General features: G+C 40.6%; 7 protein-coding genes across 7 annotated transcripts; 4 read left to right on the forward strand and 3 right to left on the reverse strand.

Moving 5' to 3' along the window:
- Positions 1-9: 9 nt before the first annotated feature.
- I206_106574 (dihydroxyacetone kinase) lies at positions 10-2,290 on the forward strand (the record flags this gene model as incomplete). The annotated part of the gene is made up of 7 exons (XM_019159227.1): positions 10-328; positions 440-595; positions 656-855; positions 926-1,124; positions 1,214-1,510; positions 1,576-1,661; positions 1,742-2,290. 7 exons carry the CDS (start codon positions 10-12, stop codon positions 2,288-2,290), a joined length of 1,806 nt encoding a protein of 601 aa, XP_019007899.1.
- A 279-nt stretch (positions 2,291-2,569) lies between these two features.
- On the reverse strand, positions 2,570-4,481 carry I206_106575 (uncharacterized protein; the record flags this gene model as incomplete). Its single annotated transcript, XM_019159226.1, has 9 exons — positions 2,570-2,693; positions 2,768-2,872; positions 2,942-3,070; positions 3,144-3,307; positions 3,379-3,574; positions 3,656-3,832; positions 3,890-4,170; positions 4,249-4,314; positions 4,386-4,481. 9 exons carry the CDS (start codon positions 4,479-4,481, stop codon positions 2,570-2,572), a joined length of 1,338 nt encoding a protein of 445 aa, XP_019007898.1.
- Positions 4,482-4,810: 329 nt separating this feature from the next.
- On the forward strand, positions 4,811-6,354 carry I206_106576 (uncharacterized protein; the record flags this gene model as incomplete). Its single annotated transcript, XM_019159225.1, has 3 exons — positions 4,811-5,040; positions 5,110-5,590; positions 5,656-6,354. The coding sequence occupies 3 exons, from the start codon at positions 4,811-4,813 to the stop codon at positions 6,352-6,354; spliced, it is 1,410 nt and encodes a 469-aa protein (XP_019007897.1).
- Positions 6,355-6,508: 154 nt separating this feature from the next.
- Positions 6,509-8,455, reverse strand: I206_106577 (RuvB-like helicase 2; the record flags this gene model as incomplete). The annotated part of the gene is made up of 9 exons (XM_070203349.1): positions 6,509-6,791; positions 6,857-7,095; positions 7,178-7,396; positions 7,457-7,657; positions 7,731-7,853; positions 7,914-7,984; positions 8,053-8,250; positions 8,321-8,381; positions 8,453-8,455. The coding sequence occupies 9 exons, from the start codon at positions 8,453-8,455 to the stop codon at positions 6,509-6,511; spliced, it is 1,398 nt and encodes a 465-aa protein (XP_070059450.1).
- Positions 8,456-8,750: 295 nt separating this feature from the next.
- Positions 8,751-10,373, forward strand: I206_106578 (uncharacterized protein; the record flags this gene model as incomplete). Its single annotated transcript, XM_019159223.1, has 4 exons — positions 8,751-9,364; positions 9,436-9,825; positions 9,938-10,034; positions 10,101-10,373. 4 exons carry the CDS (start codon positions 8,751-8,753, stop codon positions 10,371-10,373), a joined length of 1,374 nt encoding a protein of 457 aa, XP_019007895.1.
- Positions 10,374-11,096: 723 nt separating this feature from the next.
- Positions 11,097-12,643, forward strand: I206_106579 (uncharacterized protein; the record flags this gene model as incomplete). The annotated part of the gene is made up of 5 exons (XM_019159222.1): positions 11,097-11,466; positions 11,547-11,656; positions 11,722-11,899; positions 11,987-12,539; positions 12,598-12,643. 5 exons carry the CDS (start codon positions 11,097-11,099, stop codon positions 12,641-12,643), a joined length of 1,257 nt encoding a protein of 418 aa, XP_019007894.1.
- A 168-nt stretch (positions 12,644-12,811) lies between these two features.
- I206_106580 (uncharacterized protein) lies at positions 12,812-13,738 on the reverse strand (the record flags this gene model as incomplete). The annotated part of the gene is made up of 3 exons (XM_019159221.1): positions 12,812-13,087; positions 13,196-13,559; positions 13,626-13,738. The coding sequence occupies 3 exons, from the start codon at positions 13,736-13,738 to the stop codon at positions 12,812-12,814; spliced, it is 753 nt and encodes a 250-aa protein (XP_019007893.1).
- Between the last annotated feature and the right edge of the window lie 283 nt (positions 13,739-14,021).

A 14,021-nucleotide genomic window follows, 5' to 3' on the forward strand; every position in this document is an offset into this window, starting at 1 on the left:
TCAATCGACATGACAGATAGACATATTTTTCCTGATCACACAACCCTAGTTTTCAGATCTTTAAAAGGTCTTGTAGCTGCTAATCCATATTTAAATTTAATTCCTTCACTTAAAGTAGTTTATAGAGCAGATCATGATTCTTCTAAAGTTTCTTTAATCTGTGGTGGTGGTTCAGGACATGAACCCGGAACAGTTGGATTTGTTGGAAAAGGTTTACTTTCTGCTAGTGTAGCTGGTGATGTCTTTGCTAGTCCAAGTGCTAGACAAGTTAACGCTGCTATAAAAATGGTTGGAAGCGAAAAAGGTGTTATATTAATTATCACAAATTGTAAGTCATCTCTTAATTAAGATATCATTGCTTTTTTCTGATAGCTATAATTCTTCATTATACTCCTTCGATCGATATACAGAGTATTGATAATGTGATATTATATTCTAGATACAGGAGATAATCTCCATTTCGGTTTAGCTAGACTTATGGCTCAATCTGCTGGTGTTAAGAATGTTGAGCTCGTTGTAGTTGGAGACGATGTTTCTGTACCTAGATCAAGAGGTAAATATCTAGGTAGAAGGTGTTTGGCAGGTATAACTTTAGGTAAGTCGAATGTTTTTCTAATGTACAATTCAGTGAAGCTGATAGAACATGGATTGTTAGTTTGTAAGATAATGGGAGCTGGATCTGAGGCGGATATGCCTTTCGAACAATTAGTACCTCTTGGAAGATCTTTATCTTCAAATACAGCTTCAATAGCTGTTGCATTGGATCATTGTCATGTTCCTGGTAGAAGCGGTGATGGAGAATGGCATATTGATGAAGGTAGATGTGAAATTGGTTTAGGATTGCATAACGAGACAGTGAGTCTTTTTTTGTGTTTTTAACTCTTTTTACCCCAATCGAGTCTAAATTTCTTTTGTTGATCTATAGGGAGTTTTCAATATTGCTCAACCTGGTCCAGAAGAATTGATAACTAAATTACTTGACTTACTTCTCAAACAAGATGATCCCGAACGATCATTCGTTAAATTTAAGGACGGAGATGAGTTGGTATTGCTAGTTAACAACATGGGAGCTATGAGTGAATTGGAGATGGGCGCTGTAGTTGATGAGGTTTTGGTTCAGCTTGGTAAGTCCATCATTTTCCAATGTAGAGTGATATAGCTCATTCCGTTGTGGGACTGCGAAAGACATTCATACTGATTCCTCTTCGTGCAGAATCTCGAAATATCATACCCGTTCGAATTTTACAAGGTCCATTTATGGGTTCAATGAATATGCCAGGGATATCATTATCGTTACTCAATTTGACCAATGTAGCAGATGAACATTCTTTCGTTTCTACTTCAGAATTACTAGAATTCCTTGATGCTCCTCATAATTCTCCAGCATGGCCAGCTACTGCTCAACGATATCCACTTCCAGAAACTCTGAGGAATAGGAAAAGAACTGATGCATTTACCGAAGTGGAAGAGGAGAAAGAAGAAGTTTATACAGGAGGTGCCAAATTGATTGGTAAGTACAAGTATAATACCAATAGATTTACAGTTCAAGAATTGATTTTGATGAGGCTTAAATAGTTGATGCTAAATCTATACGAGAAACTCTTAAAATTGCTGCTGAGGAAGTTTTGGCTTTAGAACCTCAATTAACCAAGTGGGATACCGTAAGTTATTTTTTGACTCTTTGTTCAAGAAGGGGTTATCGTCATCGTATTGACTAACAAGACTTATTACTTTTCCGCAGATTGTAGGTGATGGTGATTGTGGAGAAACTTGTGCATTAGGTGCAAAAGGTGTATTAGAAGCACTCAATAAAGGATTAGGATCAAATGGAGATTTAGTTGAATTATTTAGAACTTTAACTCAAGTAATTGATGATTCAATGGGTGGTACTTTAGGTGCAATATTTTCAATTTTTTTAGCAGGATTAACAACTTCTCTAATTAAATCAGTTGAAATTAATCCAAATTTAAAAGTTGATGAAAAGTTTTTTGGTGAAATTACAAATGAAGCTCTTGAAATTTTACAACAACGTACAAATGCAAGAATTGGACATAGAACAGTAATGGATTCTTTAATTCCTTTTGTTAATTCTTTAAAACAATTGAAAGGTTTAAATGAATCTGTTGAAAATTGTATAAAAGGTGGTGAAAGTACAATTAAATTAGAAGCAAAAATGGGTAGAGCAGCATATGCAGGAACAGGTTCAGAAAGAGGTGTAATGCCTCCTGATCCTGGAGCTATGGCTTTTGTTCAAGTTATTAAAGCTATAGGTAAAGTTTTCGGAAATTAATAATTATTCTATTTCATTTTATATCAATTCTTTGTGTAATTGGGATTTGGAACTAGTTTCTCGAGTAGACGATGTAAATGCATTTCAATGATTCGATATCCAGTATTGACTATTGCATGAACACAAGGCTTTCAAGTCGGAGTACGCAGCTTCTCGGTCTGCGTCAACACTGCGCGACGAGACATCATCAATCAGTAATCGGACATGTGTGCCATCCACCAAGAAAACAAGATTCTATACATGCGTACAACTATCACAAGGCAAACATAAATTTACGCTTTATTTTGTCCAATGCTGCGACATCAATCTTTGAACAGTCATCAAAGCTTGATATCTAACATCGGCGTTCTCGTGACCCATAAGCTCCATCACTTTAGTCTTACCATTGAAATTATCAATTGTCCTACCATGATACATGATATTAGCTGGGGTCTATGGAGATCCTAGCAACTCCCAATCATCACAAGTGAAACCTACCTCTTTGACTTGTCACCACCCCATTTGACGAATTGCCCAATATCATGTAAAGCTACAGCCAATACTACAGGATCTTTCGAGGTAGTCAGAAGCTCCACCAATCGTCTACATGCACTCGTATACATAAGCTCGAATCCGAGTGTCCAGTCATTGTTCGCAGAAAAATTAGCTTACCTTATAGCTTTACCATCTGCCTCTTGGCCGATTCTCAACCCATTCTCTTTCCAAAAGTCTTCAGTCTCATGTGCGGGTGACCAGACTAAATGACCTGACTCGAGTTCTGAAACGTACTCGTCATATGTACTGATATTAAATACGATTATCAGCTTTCACGAGCGACATCAAACCGCAGCTCGTCACTGTGTGGAGGACTCACCTTAGGCCTTCCAGCCTAGATTGCAGCTCATCTTTCAAATAATCCAAATCCTCTACTATCTCTTCGTCTGACCATTTTCGGGATTGAAGCGAGACCACGAAGGGTAAGAGTTTAGTGACGAACATTGAAGGCAAGTTTTGGCTTGGCGCTATAGCCAGCAGATTCTGTACATGCAATAGTGTTTCAGCTATTTCGCTCCCAATGACGGATTGGATGACAAGATGGCTAAACTCACACGTAAAGTAGCTACGACAACTCTCTGAACTTTCTCCTTAACGGCAGCTTTGGCTACATTCGTCAATACAGCTACTATATCGTACTTTTTATCTAAACCTTCTGCTGCCGATTTTTCGAATGACAATTGCCATAAACTGGATATTGCCCAATATTGCGTTTGAGGATTAGGGTTTGTTTTGAGCGATTTAACGAGTCTTAGAGATTATCATCAACATCAGTATATGAATCTTTGACATCCATCCTCCTACTTCCCTTGTCATGTGAGAATCACGCACCCAGAAATACAATTATCTTCTTCCCATACAGCCTGTCTGAATTGCTTTCTTCCCAAGACAGCACTAAGGACTTGGGCAGCCACTTCCCACAATGGTTGTCTGGTACCATTTAGCAAACCTTGAAGCGAGGCAAGGAGAATTGGTACAAGGGTTTTAGGGAAAGGTTTAGGGTCAGTCCTGTATTGCAAGTATAAGCTGTTTTGCCCTAGAAGGATCGGCAAGTTGCGAGCTTACGATATAAGTAACGCTAAGATCCTTAGTGAGCCCAGAACGGCGAATTCCTCTTCCATAGACAGACACTTGATCAAAGGTCCATATGGATCTTCGGTGTTTTCACCGGAAAACAGATTATGATATAGGGATAAAGTTGAAGAATCGGTTTGCAACATATCATTGATTGAAACCAAGACAGCTTGAACTGTATCTACCCTTTGCAGTTTCCTCAAAAGATCAATGTAAAGTTTAGCATATTGTGCACCTTGAGTCGCAAATACCGTTGAACGTTGTCCTTGAGGCTATGATCCATTTATCTCAATCAGCCGGATTCCCTAAAAGCTAAGAAACACGTTTTATCTGGGGCTGAAGAAACATACGAGCTTGTTAAGTGACTTCAAAAGCGACAATTCATCGGCTGATAGTAGTTTGGCTCTCTGGTACCCCTAAATATAGACTACAATCAGTATCTACAGGAGATCAAGATCACACTTGAGCCCTTTAAGGCCGAACTCACCTCCCATGGTACAGGTTTTGAATTGATCTTGTTACATTGATCGTCCAGATATGGGGAGAAGAATGGAGGTGGTATAGGAGCAACAGCGGCGGTCATTGTTCGACTGATGTAGATCTGCCTTGGCTGACACTGAGATAGAGAGTCAATGACTAGTATTATACAGAATATGCAAGAGGTCAAGAAAGGAATGGGATATATCCTGTTCAATCTCATGTTGCGCATTAGCCCAAGTAAAGTACTGTTACTCGTCATTCAATGACATATTACGTAAGTCTGATACGAGCTCTTACTCCCACGTGCCGGACTGATTTCAACCTCTTCGCCACCGTAACATCGTCCTCATGTATTTCTGTTACTCAATAATGGCTTTTCTCATCTTTATCAACTTATAGGCCGACGCACAAGAGGTGAGGAAGGATATCAGGATGACCCAACCCATTTCATTCACTGTCAGACCGCCCACTTCTGCACCGCATCGCCCGTCTCCTTTAGGTAATGGAGGTTCTAGAGGAGCACCTTCAAGAAGGTTGTTTGAACTGAACGGACATGATGAAGACGAGGACGAGGACGAGGATCATCAAAGTAGTAGCAGAAGTCGGAGTAATCGGCCGAAGGAGGAGAGGATAGATGGGTATAGAAATGGCAAGGCGTTAGGGTACGTTCGTGCTTCATCTGTAAATCATAGCCTACTGATGGAAAAGCTAATGCGTAAATCCGGATATAGCGGTGAAAAGCCAGCTGGACCATTGGTGATCCCTTCTCTACCCAACAGAGACTGGCGAGCTTCTTCAAGTCGTACACCTTCATATCGACCTGAAACACGAGATCTCAACGAAGTCATTGAAACTCACGAAAGGACCGGAGATGGTCCTCAGCGGTCCGGTCTAAGGAAAAAGAACGATCCTACAAATTACAATGATCCTTATGATAAAATTAAGCAAGAACCATCAGACAGTACTATCTCAATCACCGAAGCAGTCAAGCAAGAGTATGTTGAAGAAGATATAAAACCTATTATTTCTCAAGAATCAGAAGATGTCAAGAAGCAAACTTTGGAAGAACAAGCTTTACAAGCTATTTTAAGTGGAGATGTCAAGGTAGAAAGTGATGAAGAGAGATTACGAAGAGAACTTATCATCGTAGGATCAAATGCATTAAGTGAAGAAGAAGCGTTAAAACGAGATATAGATGAATTACCTGAAGTAGTGAGTAATTTCGAAAGAGCAATGATTTAATACTTGAGGAATTGATCATCCATTTGAGATCGCAGTCAACAGCAGAAGATTACGCTGCTATACCTGTTTCAGCATTTGGTGAGGCAATGGCAAGAGGAATGGGTTGGAATCCAAAATCAAATGATGGTACTAAAATACATGAACCTAAATTACGTCCTGCTTTATTAGGTTTAGGTGCAACTGCTTTAGAAAAACCTTTACCACCAAGTAGGAATGGCTCATCATCAGGAAGTAATAAAAAACCAAAGATAAATAAGAAAGATAGTATGAGAATTAATCTTGGTGAATCAATCATCAAGCGCGAAAGTTCGGAAATTCCTTCTTCTAGCGGTACAAATACAAGAGAAAGTAGTAGAAGAGCAAGTCCTGAATCAGACTTTAGTTCAAGTTCAAAAAGGCGTAGAGATCAAGATGAACATCGAGATCGAGATGGTAAGAGATATGAGACTGAAGAAGAAAGAGCAAGGCGAAAAGCTAGAGCAAGGGAAAGAGGGAGAGAATATGAGACCGAGGAAGAGAGAGCTAGGAGAAAAGCCAAAGAGAAAGAAAGGAATTTTGAAACGGATGAAGAGAGGGCAAAGAGGAAAGCGAAAGAGAGAGAAGGAAGGGAAAAATATGATGGGGATCGTGAAAGGGAACGAAGTGACAAGTATGATAGAGATAGGAGGGACGATCGGGATAGGGATAGGAGGGATAGGCATGATCGAGATGGAGATAGGAGACGTGATAGATAAATCAGTCAAGACTGCATTTTGTATTTTATATAGAAAGTACAATGTCATTGACACATCAAATTGTCTTGTACCCAATCTCTTTGCGCTAGAGTGATTGGATATATGTATACATAACATCTACCTGCTGATCTAGTTATAATACCGTGTAAACTGGTTATTGCCCGTCAACTTGCATTCCATTCCCAACCTCAACTTCGACTTCTCCAAACATCATCCCATTTGTCTCTTTAGCATACTGAGCTGATCTCTCAACATCGCAGAAATATTTGTAAGCTAATTTCACATCTACAACTTCGACTACATTCGATTTCCTCCTTAGAGCAATTAAGCTAGACGGGGCGATTAAATTCAATGAATACCGAAGAGAAGTCTGTATACCCATTGTTGAAAGTAAATCTAATGATTCTTCAGCTAATTTTACATCTTCTTCTTCGGCCCTACTCGTATTATTCACTGTCAGTTCAAAATATCATTAGGTGAATAACGGTGTCGAAGTACTTGCCTGATCTTAACAATCTCTCTTATCTCATCTTCCTCATATTTTTTCGTACTTATAATCAACATTCTATCTAGTAAATCCGCTGGTATACCATGAGGTGATTTATATTTGGTTCCTCTTATTCGAGTTATACCTCGATTTGAAGCCATGACTACCAACGGTGCCAACTCATTCTCCATGGCTCTGTTGAGGAAAGAGAAACATTCAATATCGAGCATATGAACTTCATCGATGAACAAAACCTGACACCAATATTGTCAGTACCTTCATTTCTCTTTGCACGCACCACACATCATCAAAAGCAGGTAGGAGGTCACGACTCACTCCCGGTACGATCTCAGCTTTTCCTTCTTCCCTCCATTCTGCAACCTTGGTATTGATTTGATCTCTCAATTCAGGTTTGATTTCTCCCGTATCACCCGCAAACAAAGCTAAGAAACCTTGAGTACGCGAATTTATCACATCGATTTCGTGCAGGGATACCGTATGTACGACTTCTTTACGAGTTTGCAATTCACCATCTGGACAAGCAACGAATCGGGTCTACATCCCTCGAATGTGACGTTAGGTAAATTGAGATTTATCAAATTGAGTGACACTCACGTCCGCTCCCATGGCATCGTAATCCTTCGCTCTACCGAAACTTCTACCTAATTTCGATATTCTTCCTGAAGCTTTATCTATACTGACAACATCACCTGCTAAGACTTTTTCCTTTTGTAATTGATCAATCATCTTCGTTCCGAGATCATAGACTGTCTCCATATCCGTCGTCTTCAGGGTTAATCGACCAGTCTTGGTTGCCTAAATCAACGAGTCTCCACAAATTTAGTCTTGAACGCACCAAATAACAAGTATGAAGACAAGATAAACCCACCCCTGTAATACTCCTATCCACCTGGATCTCAACTACTTCACCCTGTATCAATTCCGTTTCTTCCTTTATTCTTACACCAATTGATCTTCTGAATGCCTGTGTCAGAGATTCGGTTTTAGACATCTGGTCATATCACATCATTGTCAGCTGCCTATGATCACAGAAGAAGACAGAAAAGCTGACCTCTAACGAGAATACTTCGGAGGCGGTCAACATGACGAAAGGTACGTCTGATCCTAAATTTTGAGCCATACCTGAAGAATGTTGCAGTATTAGTGAATGGTCTTTTTTACAGTCCCTTCATGACGAAGATCCTACTTACCCATTGCCAAAGCAGTTTTACCAGTACTTGGAGGTCCAGCCATCAATATAGCTCTTCCCGCTATTCGACCTTCTTGAACCATTCTCAATATCACTCCTGCGGCTTTTCTAGCTTTTCCTTGGCCTATCATTCCTTGCGAGTTGGCTCGAGGCTCAAGGTTTGAATCAAGACCAAGTCCATGAATATGAGAATGAGCCCCTGTTCCAGTCAGTCATCAGCTCCAGCACGATATTGTAACAAGTTATGAGCTGATAGAGCGGATACATACCGATACGTTCCATCTTGGTAACGTCCCGTATGGAGGAAGATTGAAGGGATATGTTGGCGGCCTAAATACATACGAGATCAGCTTATTGCATATGGCATTTCGGATGCAGATCCAGGAAACAGCTGAGCTTACCATTTTGTATGACAATTTTGTGCTTGGATTAGGTTGAGATGAGAAGTAATACAAGAATTAAAAGATCCTGGTATAATCTTTGTTGCTGTTTTAGTTGAAATGCCTGAGTGGAGGATTAAATGATTATCGCGGTTCACTTGAATATTTAACTGATTTATTTATTCTCATTTTATCCAAAGATTTCATGTCCACCACTTCAGTCCTGCATCTGATTATAATAGCGATAATACATTTATATATCCTATACCCATATATCATATCAATCTTAACTATAATCCAAAGCATCAAGCCACTCAAGATGTCTGAAGAAGCATCATCCTCCACGAAAAAGGTCAAATCAGGTAGAACGCCTGAACAGCAAGCTGCAAGAGATGCAAGAAAAGCCGCTAAACTAGCTTCCAAAGCTGAAGCTTCCGCTCAAGAGCCAGTGATAACAACCAACGATGAATCAGCGATTGTGAGTCCGCCAAATGAAGAGACCGAAGGAGAATCTTCAAATAAACGAAAGAGGGTAGTACAAGATGGAGAAGAACTAGAAATAGACGTAAATATGGCTGCACCTTTATCTAAAGCTGAATTAAGATTACAACGTAAGAAAGCTAAAAGAGGTGAAGAATCTAAACCTGTCAAAAGGGAATATGAAAAACCTAACAAACCATCAAAAGAATCAAAGGATGGAGAAGACAAAACATCGGGAGATGAAGGTGGAGATAAACCAATCGTTAATGGTGTAGGAGGTAAAAGGCAAAATTCAATTTGGATTGGAAATTTAGCATTTAAAACTACTGTAGAATCTTTAACTCAATTTTTCGAAAATGGTATAACGGAAAATGGAGGAATGGGTAATGGAAGTATAACTAGAATTAATCTACCGAAGAAGAATTCCAGAGATGGTTATGCACAAAATAAAGGGTATGTCAAAGTCATTCAAATAGATGTGTGATTATTGAGCTGACAGTGTTTTTACCATTGTTCTGATTTAGTTTCGCTTATGTAGATTTCAAAACTCCAGAATTACAGTCTCTTGCTGTTGATTTGAGTGAGAAATTCTTTGAAGGTAGAAAAGTTTTGATAAAGAAAGGAGACGATCATTCGGCTACTCCAAATGCAAGAACACCTAAACCCCTTTCCACGAAAGCTGAAGATTTAGGTTCAAGTTCCAAAAGACCAGAAACTTCTTCTATATATATGGGTAATCTACCTTTCGATGCCACTGAATTAGCGATACGAGATCTGGTCGAATTGAACGCAGTGGAGAGGGAAGGAGCAGAGACGGAAGAAGGATACGAGACTATTGGCGAAAGAGGTGGAAAGAAGAGTGGATTGAAGAAAGTCAGATTAGGTGCTTTCGAAGATACAGGACGATGTAAAGGGTGAGTGCGCATATTTATTCACAGACGAATTATCCTGCGGTAATGCTCGGCAGCCCTTTCAGATAAATTGAATGATGATGAGCTAGACAATGACGCTGACTTTATCTATCAGTTTCGCTTTCCTGGATTTCTTGTCTTCGCGACACGCAAAAGTCGCACTGGCGAATAGGAAAAATCATTACTTCAACGGTCGACGTTTGACAGTCGAGGTGAGCCATACATCAGATTGCTATCCCGATATGCAGAGCTCTAAAGCTGATAGTGCTACGCCACAGTTCGCTTCTGAAGAAGCAGCCAAGAGGAGTGGAGGAAGATCTAAACCTCAAACTGACAAACCCCGTAAATTCTATGAAAATACCAATCAAGCTGCAGAAGGTGATCAAGGGGACGCTGAAGGAGAAGGCGAAGTGGTGGAGAAGAAGAATGATAAACGTGGTAAGAAATGGGAAGTCACGGGTCGACCTAGACCTGGTGCAGCTTTGGCTATGGCCAAGAGGGAGAACGTGGGTATTGTAGAGGGGTCTGGGCAAAAGATTACATTTGACTAGCCTTTATCCTGTTAATTATCGACTACGTAGCAATTTAATGACCGCAACTGTACTTCCCATTTATGCATGTAGTCGTATGGTATCACACTCTTGCGCATGTTGGCATGACTTCTGGCTCCTTATGGCGATATGACCCCGTTGTAGTCACGTCTAGGAGGCGCCGGGACCTCGGCGATTACGAAACCCGACTTAATTATTTTCCTAAAGACATTACGATTTGAATGTAATCCTAATACAAAAAGCTGTTTGATTTAATTTGTAATGTCAAGTCGCGCGGTGTGATACCAGTATGTCATGGACCCTTAAGAACGAATGAAGACATGTTAAAGCATTTTCCGTTGTCCTATCTATAATTGGAATTACTCTTCTTAAGTAGATTAAAACGATTATCATTGACGCCTTCAACCTTAGTTAAGGTGATTCTTACCGGATCGGTTGATACTATCCTCCTTTCCACACCTAAGCAGTGTTCTACAAGATTGTATCTTGTAATCTAGAACCAATATCCAGACGTCTTCGTCTTCGTCTTCGACTTTCTTACCCAAAGTGTGGGCGATAGATTGTAAGAGCCCGGCGATCCGTTAAGGACGCTGGGGCAAGAAATAGCTCGTGAGTCTCTCTACCCTTATCCATGTATGCTCGCCACACAATCTGCACCCCTAGATCTTTATCATCAACTATTGACATGGCTTACTGATATCTCTTATTATATGGTATATAGCAATGTCCCCTTCTTGTCCGCCCTCATCTTCCTCATCAAGGAGTGAACTACCATTTCCTCATAGTCATGTTACGATTCCACCACAATTTCACTCAATGGTAGCAGGGGCTGGCGCAGGATTAGTAGCATCAATAACGACATGTCCCTTAGATGTGGTAAAAACTAGGTTACAAGCTCAACATCATTCAAAAGGTTCACCAGGATATGAATCTGTATCAGTCATAATATCAAAAATTTGGAAATCTTCAGGTCCAAAGGGGTTTTATCGTGGATTAGGTCCTACTTTAGCTGGATATTTACCTACTTGGGGCATATATTTTACTGTATATGATCTGGTAAAAGATAAAGCGGGTAATTGGAATACTACTCATGGTGAGCCGACCTGCTCGTAATGTGTTTCTTTACGCCAAGATGATTTGCTAAAGTAGCTAACCACACTCGTTCTGCCTCAGGGCCATTCCAAGGCAATACAGCGATGGTGCATATATTTGCAGCAATGACAGCAGGAGCTACAGGAACAATAATGACAAATCCACTTTGGGTAGTAAAGACTCGATTCATGGTATGTCAATCTCACCTTCCGATTTATTGCCTGGAATGGCTCTGATAATGAACTTTGACTCTTAGGTCCAAGCAGGAACATCCGATTCATCTTCGCGGTATCGAACTACGATAGGAGCTATACGGTCAATATATAAATCAGAAGGATATAGAGCGTTCTACAAGGGATTATTGCCTTCTTTGCTGGGGGTAACGCACGTTGCGGTGCAATTTCCGCTGTATGAAAAGGCGAAGTCATGGGCAGGTGAGTAATTCCAAATAGATTTGCGAGATATGTGTAATCGATAGACTCGGTGAATCGAAGGTGGTTAATGTTCTCCTTCTTGTGTAGATTCAGACAACGGCGACCATTCATCTTTACCACCTACAACAATCTTAGCATGTTCAGCATTCTCTAAAATGGTAGCTTCATTATGTACATACCCTCACGAAGTCCTGCGTACGCGATTACAAATCCGCAAATCTTCCAATACTACCTCGTTATCAGATCCAGAGCCAATTCGGCAAGGTGGAGGAAAAACAAAATTACATCCTCAATCAATTCCTACTCCAGCTATGACACCTTCACCTTCACCTCTTATAGCGACTTCAAACCCTACAAGACGGTTTGAATTGTATTCACCTTTAGTAACTGGTAATCAACCTCCTCATTCTACAAACCCTCATCTTGCAGATCCTACAGTAAACAGACCAATACCGAATCCATTACCAAAAATTGAACCTAAACCTCCATGGTACAAACAATTTACACACAAACCACGACCTGGAGGAGCTATTGATACTTTTTTGGCTATCAAGATGCAGGATGGATGGAAAGGCTTTTATAGAGGTTTAAGTGTAAATTTAGTCAGAACAGTACCAAATAGCGCTGTCACCATGTTAACGTGAGTCATATGTTTTTTCCCTATATCGAGCTGAGCTAATGAAGTGATATTCGAACAGGTACGAATTAATCATGCGTAGATTGTCTCATTCATTGGATCCATAGATTAGGGGTCATGACAATAATGCATATTACATTGAACAAAGAATGTCGGTTCCACCTGCATATGTGTCATGGCATTCCAAGATTACTGCATTGGGCGTATCAACTTTGGGACCCTTCTCATGGCAAAGTCACAACTTACTCTTGCAGAACTCTGTCAATGATTCTGGATCACTGAGGACTGAGGTTGCGAAGGAGTAACATCGTGCTGTGGAATCGTCTGCCCATGTCCTCATAATCAATCTTTCCACCACCACCACCCTGTCTTCTTCCACCACCTTTGCGCGAGGCTTCTCGCTCCGCTCGAAAAAACGCAAATTTGTAATCATCAGGTACACGGTTAAATCGAGATATATCCCAGCCGCCAATGTCCATTATATTACGCTCCGATAAATTGTTCGTCGGATGAGTAACACGTACTTTATTTGCTGGTTCACCTAGCCAAATCTAAGGACGCAGAATCGAGTCGATGAGCTACATGCACTACACAAACATTGTGCAACTTGAGGAATCGTAGCCTTAGTGATGAGCGATGCTAGGAAATGTTTGACTCACTGCTGTGAACGGTCCTGAGCTTATGACCATTTTTGCTAGCTCGAGATCATCTAACGTACAGGCATACAAGAAATAGTGATCCGCGTGGACACCCTCTTGCATAAACCATAATCTAAAGCAAGTCTTGATATGTTGTAAAGCGTAGGAGGCATCATATTTCATTATCAGCTGATTTAGGTGATCATATTGTTGTAGTTTGTGAAAATCCAGTAAACTTGGTTTTTTGAGATCTTTCCCGTAAATGATCTTGAGGAACAATGCAATTATGCTTGAACTTTCTATCTGCTTATCGCTCAGCTCAAGCTTTGCTTCTTTCTCAGCATCCGATTTTTGACAAGTCTCAAGCATATCTCTCAGGACCGAGCTACCAACCACAATCAGCTTCTCTGCTCAACCATAGCCAGTAAGCGAAACTTTCGTATTGACTCACCTAGCAGCTTTGAGCATATGGCTATGAACTTCGAACTTCATTCCATCGGAGGAGATGAGAACGAAATCTGTGTTTTCGCCATATGGAGGTGCGATACGTGGATTCGAGGACATGCTGAACGTAGTAAATATGTTGTGTAGCCTTAATCATATTTATATTTCCCAGTTGACTCGAATAGTTGATCCAGATGAGTTGTGGAATAAAATTGCTACGAAAGAGCCAACATTCTGCGAGGGGATTTGTGCAAAGGTCAATAGTCCAAAGGGCGATGGAAGGGACTTGGTCCAACGAGGGTTATGGGCATGTGCGCCGATGCACATACACACCTTAGCTGCCGCTTGGATCTCACGGCTATAGTGCGTTCTCTGTCAGGCCATTGACACTTCTGGCCGCCTT

This window comes from Kwoniella pini, chromosome 9 (genome assembly GCF_000512605.2).
Source record: "Kwoniella pini CBS 10737 chromosome 9, complete sequence".
Classification (NCBI taxonomy): Eukaryota; Fungi; Basidiomycota; class Tremellomycetes; order Tremellales; family Cryptococcaceae; genus Kwoniella; species Kwoniella pini.